This window comes from Taudactylus pleione, unplaced genomic scaffold (genome assembly GCF_031769625.1).
Source record: "Taudactylus pleione unplaced genomic scaffold, aTauple2 ptg000709l, whole genome shotgun sequence".
In the NCBI taxonomy this organism is placed as follows: domain Eukaryota; kingdom Metazoa; phylum Chordata; class Amphibia; order Anura; family Myobatrachidae; genus Taudactylus; species Taudactylus pleione.
In genome coordinates, this window is record NW_028285111.1 from 2,786,624 (window position 1) to 2,804,081 (window position 17,458).

Consider the following 17,458-nt stretch of genomic DNA (forward strand, 5'->3'; position numbering starts at 1 on the left):
ATAAGACTACTGAGAATAAATATCCAAGAACTGATCAAAATTGTTTTTAAAATCCCTCCAGAGGCGGAGTTGTAACACAGTAATCTCTCTCTGCTGTTGCTGGTTTAGCTCTCTGCTCTGCTCTGCGTCTCCAAGCAGCTAATTATGCTGGAAAAATCCAGGCAACTGTTGCACGTCAGTATCATCTCAGCACAAATAAAGAAAAACAAATTAAGTTGCATCTCTGGTGCACCCATATCAGAGACAAATATGAGAAATATGTAACTGACAGGGTCGGAGCTAGGGTAGTGCGGCCAGTGCCATCGCACAGGGCACCACAGGTCAGGGGGCGCTGTTTTTGCCTATCAAATTTCTGTTTATTATCATTCTGGCTTGTAGCTTCCTCTTATTTAATCCCCAGAATCTCCTGGCTCTCTTATCTCTTCCCTGGCCATTCCCATGAAGCCATTCCCCTTTTTTGGGTGCATTATGTCCCTTTGAAAAATGTGGGGGGCGCCAATGCACTTTCTGGCGCAGGGCAACAAAAAGTCTAGTTACGGCTCTGGTAACTGGTATACACAAATACAAGGCTTTCATTTTTATACTTAGTATGTAAGTATGTGCCAGGACTGAGATGCCCATTCATAGAGTCTGTAGATCCCTAAATACTGATTGGTGAGTCTTTAGACGCACCATCGAAATCTGCACCAGCCCTTGGTCAGGTGCAGTTTCTCTGTCCAAGTATGGCCTCCTATATGAGCAGTTGAGTGTCGGTGTATGCAACCCCTATCAGCGACATGAACGTGACACTCCATAATACGCACATAAGAGGATCCATCTCCATCCATCCACTAAGCCACCACACAGTCATCACTCAGGAAGGTCCAATACAGCTTCCAAACAATTCTGAGAAAAACCATCTCCTGTGCGCTCCAATCACAACTCCGACCATGTGAGCACTAACTGGACACATGCGCAATGTTACTTAGATATCTGCTCAGAGGAAACAAATTGCTCCACCGCGTCCATCATGGACAGTGTGCGCTTGTCAGAATCAGGTCCCTAATGTCCCAGTATTTTAAAGCGAAGGTGTAAATCATTCCCATCTCATTAATATGCACACTATATAATAAACATAACAAAGTAAATCACTTGTCTTAGATGGGGCAATGTGTGTTATCTACAGTATATCTGGGGCACAGTAAATAACTGAAATCTGTGGAGCTATTAATATAAATTTATACCCACAAACCATTTTCTAATTTCTAAGCTGATACATATATAATGAAATATATTATGCAATGTGTGGAGCAGTTACTATTAAATCCTTTCAAAATGGTCCACCATTATTTAATATAACTGTCTTGATTTACATGCACTTATATTGGATGCTTTATAGCTTTACAATCCTCTATGAGAAGTCCATGCCTACGACTGGCATGAATGAGCTGGAAAACATACAAAGTATTAGAGATTGAATTAGTCCAATTCTGCTATAAGATTTGCAGTTTAATGCCTTTTTGTACCTTAGTTCAATGGCCGTGCTTTGCAGTATAGGCTGATTATTTTCTGTTAGAGCCAACAGGCTCCCATCCACCTCATCACCCTTTTATGGATGAGAAAGCCTCCGAAAATCATTGCAATCTCTCAGTGTGTGGTCATACTTGCATGATATCTTACAAGTTCAGGGCCCAACCATTGAGCAGTAAAGGTTCACAATAAAGTCTTCTTGTTGTTCCTTTGTAATGTCCTTACTCATGTTTCTGCCAGTTATGGAGCTTGGAGAAGCTATTTTAGGCCGTCAGCCAGTGCCCTAATGTGCTTCTTCCATGGAAATGTCTGTTTTTAGTCTTGCCATGCGCCACCTTTGTGCAACTGGCATATTCCATCACAATTCATTATGATCTGATTGTGCTAATGAGGATTAATTACTTCTGTGTATAAAATCTGTCAGTGGTGTTTGTTCTGAGACAATGCATAGACAGCTTGAAATTTGGTCACTCGGAAAACTAATTTGTGTTATTTTATTTACATCTTTTGACAGATGCGTCCCCAGTAATTGTGAACATGGCGGCAGATGCACCCAAACGTGGGATACCATCACATGCAGCTGTGAGGGAACTGGGTACACTGGTGCCACCTGTCATACTTGTAAGTATACAAGTTAAAGTATAAAAGTATAATCATTCATAGTGCCATTTGCTATAGAGCTTGTTTTAAAACAATATTAAACATTTGTTAATGCATATATGCTTTAGAGATAATTGGTTATGAGCTATGAATAAAATAGCATCTGTACAGAATTAGGGCCCCATTTATCAACGATGCATAACCCCTTTAGCGGTTATGTCATCCTGTCTGTATTCAACAAACAGCGGTAAATTAAGATTACCGCTGTTTGTCACAGCATCATTCTCGCCATCTTTAGATGACAATGGGGACCCAGTACTGCCCTTCCGGCTCCAGCAAAGCCTTCCAGGCACTGCCGGATCCCCGTGCTATGCACATGCACAGACAGAGCCCATCACTGGCAGTGTTAGGCTGCCAGCAGCCGACAAAGAGGACTTCGCCGGACCTCACCAGGGGGTTTACTATTGATAAATATTTTGTATCAAAGTGATACTAAATGAAAAATGCCACTAGTATTTACGTTCATTCATAAATGGTGCCCTTAGTTATTATTATACAAAAACAAAGTAACCAAAATAAAGACTACAGTACTTATGACCAGTTTATTTGTTTTCCTTTAAAATACTTATTCATTATGTATTAAAGAGAAATGATCCAGCTGAGCAATATGACACCACTTTCTGGCCATAGTCAGCCCTCTGTCTGCAGATGAACACCTCCAATGCACAGTGAGAACTTTGGAGGACATAGGGCCTTATTGAGACCCGGTCGCAAGCGCTGAGCGCTCGCAACCGGGTCGATGTTTGCCCACTGGGCATGCGCACGTTAGACCTGGATAGCGATGGGCGCTCCATCGCTACGGGTCTCGCACCAAAGGGGGCAAGCTGTCAAAGGTGATTGACAGCTCGCCCCGTTTGGGAAGCGGGCAGGGAGGGGTGGCCGGCCAAACGGAGGCGTTCCCAGTGGAGCGTTTGCCGTTTGGGGGCGGCCCCACTGACATCAGCAATGATGCCAGTGGGGAGCTTCCTGCTCTATCAGAGCAGGAAGCTCCCTGGGGCTGGCGCTTGCTGAAACCCAACCTTAGGGTCTCGTCGCAAGCCCAGATGGTCGCGATGGTCCTGACGATCGCGACCATCAACCTGGTTGTTCGCTAGAGCTGTGGGTGGTAACCCACAGGTTAGCTAGCGACCAGGAGGCCATACTTCACACCACAAGCAGCCGCCCTCATTCAGAGCGACCGCTTATATCTGGCGATCACTCTGACTGAGGGCCACAGGTTATAATTGCAAAAAAACAAAAAGTAGAATTATCCTTTAACATTTTTATTGTATCATAAATATTGTCTAATTTCTTTGCTGATGAAATCCCTAGTCCAGAACTAAAACCAAAGATATATTGTCATATAAAAAAGAAAATTTTAACTTAGAGTGTTCCCAATTTGGCTGAAAGCAGAAACTCCTGGTGTTGGAACGTTTCTCCTTGCACAGTGTCATTTGTTTACCTGCAGTTATAAATACCATACAGACTTTGCACTGTAAAGCTAGGTACACACTGGATTGATGCGCACTCGTTCCGACACTGGAATTAATGCCCTTGAATGGAGATTGCTCGTCTACACTTGAACAAGTTAATGAACGATGGAACGATCTTTGTTCCGCCCGTCATTAATTTACTACAGGACGCTAGCAATATCGCTAGGTTTGATGTGCAGCACAGCGACAGTAGGAGCACGCAATCGCCGATACACACTGAGCAATGTAGACATCACTCCAGTGTGTACCCACATTTATTTCCAACTTTTTAGATCAAACATAAGATCAGGGTATAATTAATAATTAATGGCTTGCAACAGGAGCCAATTATGGGTGGCTTTGACCGACAGTTTTAAAACAGCAACAGGAATCATTGCTAAATCAGGCTTGTTTAGCATTGCTTCCTATTGCTGTTTTAAATATACTGTACCCCTTCCTTTTATAATATGTTGCTTTGTTAGATTTAAAATTGGAAGGGATGTTTCCTAGCAGTATCCTACATTTTAGTGTGAAAACAAAGCTGCCCAGTATTTCTTCACTACATGTAAAAGCAGGCAGTGTTTTCCTTGCATGCACAAAAATAATTGTATTGTACCCCTTGCATTGTAACATGGTTTGTTCCAGGAGGAAATTGACACTTTATTGCTACTTTTTTTATTTGATAATAATTCTGAATCAGGCACTCAGTTTGCATTATCTGTTCAAGTACTTGATATGATACAGTGCATGTATGTGAATAATTTAAAATTAATAGAACACTTGACAGAGAGTTGCTGTAGGAAGCCTGGAGTTAAAATACTTTGCTCAATCTTAGAAATAAAAACAGGTTGAAAGTTGAACTTTCAGCCAATCAAACTGGCCCTGAATATGTATGAATCCACCAATACCCATTGGGGCAGATTAGAGGTAAGAAAATCCAGATGTTGGGTACTAAATGTGCACCTGGTGAAAACATTTTGTGTTGTGGATGGGGGGGAATATTGACTTAGAGTTGTGGGTGGGCACAGGCTAGTAGAATGCTAAATTGCTGTGTGAAAGTAGATCTGGGGTGTGTGTACAGTATTCAAGAGCATACATGCAAATATATGTTTTGCGACTCTTTGCAGTGCAAAATGGTTTGTTTGGTTGCAATATCTGCACCAGACAGAGGGCTAATTCAGAGATGGAGGTAAGTTCAATATTTCCGCACAGCTCTGATGTTTGCAGATCTGTGCATGCGCAGGAGCCACACTGCAAATATGCAGATCTGTTTCCAAGATATCGCTCGCAATGACCCAAAAGCTGCAGCATGATTGACATGCTGCTTGCATTTGGAGCCGTGACGGGCAGTGTACCAGAAAACGGAGGTGTTCCGGTCCCATTTTCTGGGCGTGCCGAAGCCAGTGGCTGCTTTCTTGGGTGCTGATTGACTGGCCCCAGCAACGTGATTTCACTAGACATCCTGAGTAACCTGAGAGGTACTAAGATGTCCAATACTCATGCAGTTGATCCAATGCTGCGTCTTCAGACACAGCAGTGGATAACAGAAGCCTACAGCGGCCATCGTTTTACTAAAGACGCCTCCTGTGGATTTTGCATAATTTTGCACAGCGGTTGTATTAAAAGATGCAGCAGCTGTGCCATTAGCATCATTCTTTATGTCAGCCCTAAAATATACAGCAAACTCCAATTACCCCAGTAGCTTTCCGCTATGCAAGTATGCAAGCCGGTCACTCATTTGCTGCTAGATCAGAGTAAACATCTCAAATCTAATATAACAATGTGCTGCAGAGGGGAAAGAGAGTTTGACAAACACATTTAGTGTTGAACAAATGCTACAATAATTTTGAATGTATTACTCAGTTCACTAATATACAGTCTAGGCAGAGGAGTAGCGTGGAACCGTGCACCTTGAGAAAGAGCATGTCATACCGCCCCTTCCAGCCCTTCCCCTTCCTGTACTGAACTGTACCAATGGGGTATGGCCAGCCTGCAGGGGAATGCTGGACTGAAGAGAAAAAGAGCATACAGTGGCAGTATGACACTTGGCATTAAGGTACCATTGGGGGAATAGAATGCTTCGGTGAGGCACTGTCTGACATTAAGGGGTAGCTCCTTTGGCACTGCTTTATTTATGTATAGCACCTAGGATGTGACTTTTATCTCCTTTGAATCATTGTTATTAGTCAATAGAGTAGATTGTATTATATATTCTGATCATTTAACTTAAATTGAAAAAATATATTTGCAAGAGTGAAATTCTGCAGGGTGCATAGCTTATTACTGCAATTATTGCCCCAAGCAGCTTTCACTGGAGTGGGAACACCTATGGGAAGTTCCCTTCTCAGCTATGCTACTACTTCGCAAATATAAATTGCACCTAAATTAATGTGAGTACTACTAATCATGTTCTGTCTGCCACAATTATTATTATTTCAGCTCTCCTAATATTTTTTAAAAGACCTTTATGCCTGCGAACACTTCATTACTTTAAATAGCAAAACAGTGACTTTGTTTAATCTAATACCTTATAATTGAAGTTTAGGACTTTACCTCAGATGTGTCACTTTTAAGTCCATTGAAGCACATTGAATGAATGAGAGAGAGGATCAAAGAGGAGAGGGGAGAGGAAAGTGCAGAGCAGAGAGGGGAGGTGACAGAATCCAATAAGAAAAGGAGAGGGGTGGTGACAGAAACCAATAAGAAAGGGGCAAAGAACCAAACACAGGGTAGAGTGGGGAGGGAACTAAAGAGGTGAGAAGTGAATGTAATCAATCTGACAGTTAAGGGAGGTGACAGAAGATGATCACATGGGAGGGAGGGCCGGAGGTGAGGCAATCTGGGTAGGTTGAGGGAGCATGAAATGTAGAAACGGATCTCAAATCCATAACTTATTTAGGATATAGAGCAAACAAACTGAGATAAAACTAACTGAGTAGGGCCCATGAAATCCAGAACCCTGGATGGCGCCATTTGTCCATTTTGGTGCCCGTAGTTCTCACAATCCACCGGAACCACCCTCGCTACTACCCTGAGTCTAGGATTTGTAATGCCAAAAACTAGCTTTCGTTAATTAATGTTATACAGTATAATTATTATGGAAGATATTTAAAATGTTTATATAATTGTGAAATATGTGTAGGAATCATTTTAAAGCCTAGTGCAACAAACAATACAGTCAACAGTTATTTAATTGAGAAAGTGTTTTTAATTTTTTTATGGAATTTTTCCTATATTGAAAGCAGTTCTGAGTCCAATGTGATTCTGTTGAATGTAAATATCACTTATCTGTATGATTCAGGTTAATCAGAATTTTGAATACTACAAAAAAACAAAATTAATCAAATAAGTGCATGAGTAGTGCAGCTTAGACATATAGGTGGGTACGTTTTGGCTCAGGTAGGGAAGTTTATCTATATAAAAAGGTTTACATCAGATCAAAAAATGGAAGAACGGAAAAGGAAAGAATGGCAGGGGAGTTTAAAGAGTCATTATACCCTACAACGTACAAACCATAAAGGAAGAATGTATTGTTCAGTGTTAACTTTATATTCTGCTATAGGAAAGACATTATACAAGCTAAGGCTGCAGTCATTTTAGCTGCTGGGAAATCACTGACACTGCCTTTGTGTAAGAATCAACTACTTTACATTGTGCATTTCTGCTCAGTAAGGGGTATATTTACTAAAGTGAGAGTTTTTGGAAGTGGAGATGTTGCCCATAGCAACCAATCAGATTCTAGCTATTATCTTCTATAAGGTGCTATTTAAATATTAAGTAGAATCTAGTTGGTTGCTATGGACAACATCTCCATTTCTAAAAACTATCACGTTAGTAAATATACCCCTAAGTCTGAAAATCTGTTCTTTTCCGAAGTCTGCTCTGGCTCTGGTACAAATATATCTTGCTGACATGGTAATCTGATGCAGAGTGTTGATTGAGAATGTGGGGGATATATTTAGCTAGGTAAAACACACATATATTCATGTCTATTATCCAGCTGAGCACAACACAGTCTTCAATGCATATTAATGTCATATAGTGGCTTTATTTTGCTCTTCATGTCCCATTAAGGGACTTATCCTTTTTAAACAGAGGCAGATGGCAGGTATGCTCTTTCAGTATTTCATCTCACTCTGACTCTTATAAGGCTACTGAAAACTTCTGTGATTGGATGACAATAATTAAATACTAATTAAAAGAGGTAGGAATGCCTTGTTGTTACCTTATTAGAATGACAAGTGTTGTATTACTACAAAATAACAAAATATCAGATGATTTACTAGCAATTGCACATATGAATGTCACTGAGGAATGGTAACAAATGTATTTATTTATTTATTACCAGTTATTTATATAGCGCACACATATTCCGCAGCGCTTTACAGAGAGAATATTTGGCCATTCACTTCAGTCCCTGCCCCAGTGGAGCTTACAATCTATATTTCCTACCAGACATACACACTAGAGTTAATTTTTGTTTGGAGACAATTAACCTACCAGTATATTTTTGGAGATAACGAACAAATCCATGATACATGGAGGTACTCATCTGTAAGAATAAGACTGGATTGGTGTCACAGCTCATGTACTTTGTATATTATGCAGCTATACTACATTTCTGTAGCTCTCATTTGCATTAATAAGGTATTCTGTTACATGAATGAGAAAATAAAAAATATTGTAGAATAGAAGCAATATTTTATACAATATAAAGGACTTTTTTGAACATATGCTATATTCACTAATATGATGTTGTCAGGTCTATATATACTTACTAGTAGTAATTCAGCAAATGTTACAGTACACATATACTGTACTTTGAATATCTATAGCAAAATGTAAAAAATAAATCAACAAAACACCAACATATACCCATTTGCAGAGCAAAACTAATTGTGACTTTGCACTGCACATGCTTCAAAATGTCTGCACTCAAGTAGGGGTGATGCAGAGTGATACATAATTTATACAATGTACACTAACGGATTGTAGCAAATTATTCTCAAAGTTTAGTGAGTGTGCGTGTGTATACAAATGCTGGGTGTTCAGTATGATTTGTCGATGCTCTAAATGTTGACAATCATACTGTCAACTACATTATGACGACGTGTACTCGATATTGACAGAGTACATTTCGACGTGGTCATTATGTACAATGTTCACAATGTCGACACCTATTTTTAACTCTCAACCTCATGCTAACCCATACCCCAACTCCAACCTTCATGCAACTCTAACACTTACGCTTACCCTAAACTTAATGCTAACCCTAACTCTAACGTTAATGCTAACCCATACCCTAATTCTAACCTTAATGCTAACCCATACCATAAAATTAAACCATACCCTAACACTAAATTATACCCTACTTAACTTTAACACATACCCTAATGCTAAACCCACATTCTAATGCCAACTCATATCTTAAAGATAACCTTTACCCTACCTCTAACCTTAATGCCAACCCTAATGCTAACCCTTACCCTAACTCTATCATTAATGCTAACGCTAATGCAAACCCTAACGCTTACCCTAACTCTAACCTTAGCACTAACCCTAATGCTAACGTAACCCTAACCTTTACATTTGTATTGGCAACATTATGAATATGTAGACATGACATATGTCAACATTTTAAGTGTGTAAACATTGTGCGGCTGTCAACATGTAGATTGTCAACATCTTAACCATGTCGATATGATAAAATACGACATTCAGGTGTGATATTATGATTGTATAGTCATTGTTAACATGCTGACTGCATATTAGTGCAGACCTGGATGTTAGACAAAATACGCCTGTTTAGAGTCTTACTGGATCTTTTAAACCTACTGTAGTCAAGAGCAGGTGCAGTGTCCACTGATTATGATTATGACTTGTAGCAAACAAAGTGCTGCAGTTACAACACAAGATGCATACAACTCTGCATAGAAATGCATATGCATATTTTTCCTGTGCATGGTCTTTTCAGCAATATTCGCCCAATTTACTTCCAACTACTTCAGGAGTGTGAATACTAGTATTAAAGCTAAATAATGTTATCTAAATAAACTAATTATAGTTCCGAAAAAACTATCAATGAGATTGATAACTAATTTAGAAGGAACGCTTACATAGGATAATATATATTTATTCAATTAAAATGGCACACAAAGCAAAAATATAACAAAATAAGCATTTAAAATAAAAAAAATAATAAATATAAACAAGCTATCAAAGATACATATATATCCACATACAGTCAGGTGCATAAATATTGGGACATTGACAGAATTTTCAGAGTTTGGCCTCTATTCACCACCACAGTGGCTTTGAAATGAAACAAACAAGATGTGCTTTAACTGCAGACTTTCAGATTTAATTTGAGGGTAATTACATCCAAATCAGGTGAACGGTGTAGGAATTACAACGGTTTCTATATGTGTCTCCCACTTTTTAAGGGGCCAAAAGTAATGGGACAAACTAAACAATCCTAAATCTAACTTTCACTTTTTAATACCTTGTTGCGAATCTTTTGCAGGCAATTACAGCCTGAAGTCTGGAACGCATAGACATCACCAGACGCTGGGTTTCATCCCTGGTGATGCTCTGCCAGGCCTCTACTGCAAATGTCTTCACTTCCTGCTTGTTCTTGGGGCATTTTCCCTTCAGTTTTGTCTTCATCAAGTGAAATGCATGCTCAATCGGATTCAGGTCAGGAGATTGACTTGGCCATTGCATAACATTCCACTTTTTAGCCTTAAAAAACTCTTTGGTTGCTTTTGCAGTATGCTTCGGGTCATTGTCCATCTGCACTGAGAAGCGCCGTCCAATGAGTTCTGAAGCATTTGACTGAATATGAGCATATAATATTGCCCGAAACACTTCAGAATTCATTCTGCTGCTTTTGTCAGCAGTCACATCATCAATAAATACAAGGGGACCAGTTCCATTGGCAGCCATACATGCCCACACCATGACACTGACACCACCATGCTTCACTGATGAGTTGGTATGTTTTGGATCATGAGCAGTTCCTTTCCTTCTCCATACTCTTCTCTTCCCATCACTCTGGTACAAGTTGATCTTTGTCTCATCTGTCCATAGGATGTTGTTCCAGAACTGTAATGGCTCTAATCTGGTCTTCCTGTTTTTGTGGCTCACCAATGGTTTACATCTTGTGGTGAACCCTCTATATTGACTCTTGTGAAGTCTTCTCTTGATTGTTGACTTTGACACATATACACCTACCTCCTGGAGAGTGTTCTTGATTTGGCCAACTGTTGTGAAGGGGTTTTTCTTCACCAGGGAAATAATTCTTCTGTCATCCACCACAGTTGTTTTCCATGGTCTTCCGGGTCTTTTGGTGTTGCTGAGCTCTCCGGTGCATTCTGTCTTTTTAAGAATGTTCCAAACAGTTGATTTGGCCACACCTAATGTTTTTGCTATCTCTCTGATGGGTTTGTTTTGATTTTTCAGCCTAATGATGGCTTGCTTCACTGATAGTGACAGCTCTTTGGATCTCATATTGAGAGTCGACAGCTACTGATTCCAAATGCAAATGTCACACCTAGAATCAACTCCAGACCTTTTACCTGCTTAATTGATAATGAAATAATGAGGGAATAGCCCACACCTGTCCATGAAATAGCTTTTGAGTTGATAGTCCCATTACTTTTGGCCCCTTAAAAACTAGGAGGCACATATAGAAACCGTTGTAATTCCTACACCGTTCACCTGATTTGGATGTAATTACCCTCAAATTAAATTTGAAAGTCTACAGTTAAAGCACACCTTTTTTTTCTTTTCAAAGCCATTGTGGTGGTGAATAGAGGCCAAAATATGAGAATTCTGTCAATGTCCCAATATTTATGCACCTGACTGTATGTGTTCATTTGTTTGGGATTTTACTCCAGCGGTAGGAATCCACAAATGAGAATGAAAAAAACACTTGTGTTATTAAAACATGGAGAGTAAATAATAGATACTTTAGCACACCAAGTGGGTGATTCAACCAGATGGAATTCTTGAAATATTTGTTTTATACAGATAATAATGTTATTATCCTTTTACTTGCAATATTCCTTGCGTGGATTGATACAATATGTCTTGAAAATAATATATATCTTTTGACCTCAAAAGGAAACCGATAGTCTGAAGGGTTAAAAACTTTTAACAAGCCACTGCACCAAACAGTTCGGAGCAGCTTTAATAGGGTGTTTTAACTGGTGTATTATTGTTAATTATTGTTATACATATATATTTGTACATATAAGTACATATATGCTGCTAATACGCTGACTCGAGTGATATTTATTTTTGGAGTGCCGCCTTGTTGTAAGTTCTATTACTATCCAGCATACCACTGGTAATTTATGGAGGGCACCCAGCCAAGTGTACCCTATTGTAAAACATGTGAGTGCCAGATTTTTTCTATGTTTATATACAGTGCATCTGGAAAGTATTCACAATGCTTCACTTTTTCCACATTTTGTTATGTTACAGCCTTATTCCAAAATGAAATAAATTAATTTTTGTCCTCAAAATTCTACACACAATACCCCATAATAACAACGTGTAAAAAGTTTTTTTGCGATATTTGCAAATGTAATAAAAAAAAAAAACTAAGAAATCACATGTACATAAGTATTCACAACCTTTGCTCAATACTTTTTTGATGCACCTTTGGCAGCAATTACAGCCTCAAGTCTTTTTGAATATGATGCCACAAGCTTGGCACACCTATCTTTGGGCAGTTTCGCCCATTTCTCTTTGCAGCACCTCTCCAGCTCCATCAGTTTGGATGGTAAGCATCGGTGCACAGCCATTTTCAAATCTCTCCAGAGATGTTCAATTGAATTCAAGTCTGGGCTCTGGCTGGGACACTCAAGGACAATCACAGAGTTGTCCTGAAGCCACTCCTTTGATATCTTGGCTGTGTGCTTAGGTCATTGTTCTGCTGAAAGATGAACCGTCGCCTCAGTCTGAGATCAAGAGCGCTCTGGAGCAGGTTTTCATCCAGGATGTCTCTGTACATTGCTGCATTCATTTTTCCCTCTATCCTGACTAGTCTCCCAGTTCCTGCCGCTGAAAAACATCCCCACAGCATGATGCTGCCACCACCATGCTTCACTATAGGGATGGTATTGGCCTGGTGATGAGCGATGCCTGGTTTCCTCCAAACATAACACCTGGCATTGAAACCAAAGAGTTCAATCTTTGTCTCATCATGTTCTGAGAGTCCTTCAGGTGCATTTTGGCAAACTCCAGACGGGCTACCATGTGCTTTTTACTAAGGAGTGGCTTCCGTCTGGCTACTCTACCATACAGGCCTGATTGGTGGATTGCTGCAGAGATGGTTGTCCTTCTGGAAGGTTCTCCTCTCTCCACAGAGGAATGCTGTAGCTCTGACAGAGTGACTATCTGATTCTTGGTCACCTCCCTGATTAGGGCCCTTCTCCCCCAATCGCTCAGTTTAGACGGCCGGCCAACTCTAGGAAGAGTCCTGGTGGTTCCGAACTTCTTCCATTTACGAATGATGGAGGCCACTGTGCTCATTGGGACCTTCAAAGCAGCAGATATTTTTCTGTATCCTTCCCCAGATTTGTGCCTCGAGACAATTCTGTCTCAGAGGTCTACAGACAATACCTTGGACTTCATGCTTGCTTTGTGCTCTGACATGCACTGTCAAGTGTGGGACCTTATATAGAAAAGTGTATGCCTTTCCCTGCCCTTTCAAAATCATGTCCAATAAACTGAATTTACCACAGGTGGGCTCCAATTAAGCTGTAGGAATGTCTCAAGGTTGTCCAGTGGATACAGGATGTACCTGAGCTCAATTTTGAGCTTCATGGCAAAGGCCGTGAATACTTATGTACATGTGATTTCTTAGTGTTTTTTTATTAAATTTGCAGAAATCTCAAAAAAACTTTTTACACGTTGTCACTATAGGGTATTGAGTGTAGAATTAAGAGGACAAAAATTAATTTATTCCATTTTAGAATAAGGCTGTAACATAACAAAGTGTGAAGCATTGTGAATACTTTCCGGATGCATTGTATATATATATATATATATATATATATATATATATATATCTATGATTATATGAGTGGTTGCGCCCACATTAATCCTTTTTAATTGGTTGTTTGAATACTAGAAGGGTGGAGGCACAGATAAGTTAGCAGATGTAAGACACTAGATGATGTCACATATAACTCTAGTTAAGCATATTAGGTACTTTTCCCCACACAGTGTTTAACAGTTTGATGGGTTCCCTCCCATAACACCATGAAATTACATGTTTCTGGGTCTGGAACAGATATTTCACATAACTAGTAATAAGAGATGCATGTTGGGGATGCAACACTTGACTGGATAGACGATGTTGGGCTTTAGGAGTAAATCTAGCTACTGGATGCTACTGGATGCTACTGGATGCTAAAATTTTACACCTGGACAAATTTTGTGCAGCAGAACAGGAATGTAAAATGAGATTTAGGGTTATCGTTATGAACTGGTGACTTTTCAAAGCTGACAATTATCAACAGTTTTGGCAGCGGGATTTAAAACAACAATGGTATTAAACTAGGAATGTAAATATGCCTCTTAGAATTGTTAGGGTGCTGTGGTTTAACCAAATTCTAAAGTCCTGTGTAAACATAGTCATCTCATAATGAACCAAGGTTCCCATGCTCCCTGACAATGCATTTGCCAATCTTACATCACCATTTTCCTTGTTTTCAATGCCAAATTTCTGAACTTAGAATGTATTAAACTTCAAATTCATTGAATAGACATTTATAATGATATAGGATTGTATCCTGAGAATTTTCAGCAACCCTCTCCCTTTTGCTATGGCTGCATCGATAGCACAGCATCTGATGTTTAGAAAAAAAATTGCTTAGGAATTCCAGAATTATTGACTTTTGTACAAACTAGATATTACATTATGAATTGTTTGTTTGTGAGATTGAATATTTCTGTTTCAGTTTGTTATCACTCCTTTTATTTATTTATTACCAGTTATTTATATAGTGCACACAGAGAATATTTGGCAATTCACATCTGTCCCTGCCCCACAGGGCCGCCATCAGGGGGGACTGCTGGGACTCCAGTCCTGGGCCTGGAAATAGAGGGGGCCCGGGTGGCAGTAGCGAAGAATACACAGGCAGCAGGCACTGGCAGGGAGAAGGAGCATCGGCGTACCAGGAGCAAATTGGCAGCGGCATTAGAAATATGGAGCCAGCCGCGAGCCAATCACAGCTCACCGGAATGGCAGCCACTCAGGTGTGGTGATTGGCTCGCTGTTGGCTCCATATTTCAAATGCCGCTTCCACGCTACACTGATGCTCCTTCTCCCTGTCAGTGCCTGCCATCTGTGTATTCCTCGCCGCTGCCACCCGGGCCCCCTCTCTCCCAGAAAAATGCCGGAACCTGTGTTTGTTTTTAAAAAAAAATAGGTATGCTGACTCTGCCCTGTGGCCACTCTCTAGTCCAGCCAGCCTTTCCTCCGCCTCCCTCCCCAGCCCAGCCAGCCAGCCAGCCTTCTCCTGCCCGCACCCCCCCTTCTAGTACAGAAAGCCTGCTTCCCTGCGCCCTATCCTAGCCCAGCCAACCTGCCTTCCCTGTCCTGCCCCAGTCCAGCCAGCTAGCCAGCCTTCCCTGCACCCCACCCCTAGTCCAGGCAGCCTGTCTTCCCTGCCCTGCTCCAGTCCAGCCAGCCTGTCTTCCCTGGGTAGCATGTCTTCAGGTTTATTGATGGAAAACAGATTATAGACAGTACTATAGGTGCAACAATAAACTAATTCACATGTGCTCCCTTTTCTACGTCTTTGTTGTGAACCTTGGTATAATCCATTTAGCACACTGATTTCAAAGACTACAGTGTTTATAATTTGTATGCAGCTACATCAGTGTTCTGCTATTGTTACCAACAATGTGCATTGTAACTTAAGTATGTTCACCAGTAGAAATTGACTAAGTTGTTTTTTTTATATTTATTTTTCTGTTTATATCACTAATGTAACAAACAAAATAATAGCAATAAAGTTGTAGTTTCGTAATAAAAACAAATTGTTAAAGAATAATACTGAAAACCACAAAAATGAATGGTTATTTAACAAGTAAATGTTATATCTCAATAAAAAGAAATCATTAACTCTGCCAAGACATTAGGAATTGGAGTAAGCCTTGGCTCCCTGTCAATTCCCATCACACGAGAAAGAGGCCTCTGACTGCAGTCAGTTTCTGGAATGTACCTTCATTAAAATAAGAAAAGATAATCCTTGTATTCTTGTACATTTTCTCTCAACATTAAGCTCAGATACCTAAAATAATACCAAACAGCAATAAAACCACTGTACCTGTTCTGTGGTATCAAAGAGGATCTAAAATCTCTTCCGCTGTAACAACAGAAAAAATCTATTGGATTACAAAAACATAGGTCATTGGGAGACAAATGGTCTGCAGAATTTTGTCAGTGAGATATAACATTGGTTTAAGATGTAATCCTTCTGCTTTTCATTGCTTTCCAAATTTATTTGAAATGAAAAATAAGGAACTTAATTACAGCTTTTACATTCCTATAAATTTGTAACAGATTATGGGCCTGATTCAGAGCCAGACGCTATTTGCGCTCGCACGTTCAGAAAAAAGGGGTGGCTATTCAAATGAACCATTCGCTCTTTGCGGTCTGTTCACACCTCTATGTCTGAACGAGCTAACAAAACTTGCGGTCGTTTTTTGGGAAACTACGCCCCCTGGCCGCTCGCATCCTATGTCATGTCCGCTATTTATTAGATTAATCTAGTACATCGACCAGCGTATGAACTGCTCGCTATTCTTGTGGTTGGTTTTTCCTACCGCAATCATGCGAGCAGTTCTGACTATAAAATAACCCAGTGACGTGGTCAATGATGCTGCTGTATTAATTATGCACACCCATAAAACGCCCGTTTTGACCTTTAAGCACGCCTGCGTTCTGATCTCCACTCCCCGTTTTCAAGCACCTTCCCCTGTTACCGCCCACATATGCCTCCTCCTGTCACTCGAAATAGCAGGCATTCGCTATTTAGCGAACAAACGATTTTCGGCCGCACTGATTGGTTCGCGCATGCATATTACGATCCGTACGCAAGCGCGGTTGTGCAAACATCGCTCGGAACGAACGAGCGGCCGCTTACGAGCGGCTCTGAATCAGGCCCTATGTTCCTGATTCAGAGGTGGATGTAGTTTTCATTTAATCTCAAATGGCCAATGTTTTCTATACTGCGCATTTGTCTGAGCTTCACATCTCAAGTGCAGCGATGGTCTTGCGACGGTATTTGTACTGTGGATTAGGACGCAGAGTGATTGACAGACAGAGACCGTTTGGGGGAGATAACGGCGATGTGGGGACTTAAGCGCGGGCATGTTGCAATCTGTTTGGGAGCATGTTACAGTCAGCGACTGCATCTTCTTACAGAGTGGTTCTGGGCCTGGTGTCTCACTTGCGACAGACATTCTGAGGAACCATAGGGTTACTCAGAGGTCTGATGGTTCAACCAATGTTCTTACGATGCTGCATCTTTGTACGCAAACGGCGGACCTGAGAAGTCGACAGTAGTTGTCTCTGTACAAAAGATGGCGGCTGCGACATTTCCATAACTTCTAAGATCTGTATGAAGACACAGCAGTGACGGGCTTTGCGTCCAGCTCTGAATCAGGTCCTATGAGTCTATTTGACTGACTATAAAAACAAAACACTATTAATAACATTCCACCTGTAAATAAATAATACTACTTACATACTATAGTCAGCATTTCAGTGACAGTAACAAAAAAAATTATCTTCCACAGTATGTCCCAAGCTGTTC

The 17,458-nt window shown here is 40.4% G+C and overlaps 1 protein-coding gene across 1 annotated transcript in view; it reads left to right on the forward strand.

Annotated features, from left to right (window-relative positions):
* LOC148477523 (contactin-associated protein-like 2) overlaps positions 1-17,458 on the forward strand; it is a 1,966,667-nt gene that overhangs the window by 1,423,487 nt on the left and 525,722 nt on the right. Inside the window, exon 11 of the mRNA XM_088456633.1 lies at positions 2,024-2,130. Coding sequence (XP_088312759.1) covers positions 2,024-2,130 — 107 coding nt within the window. The remainder of the gene's footprint in view (positions 1-2,023; positions 2,131-17,458) is intronic.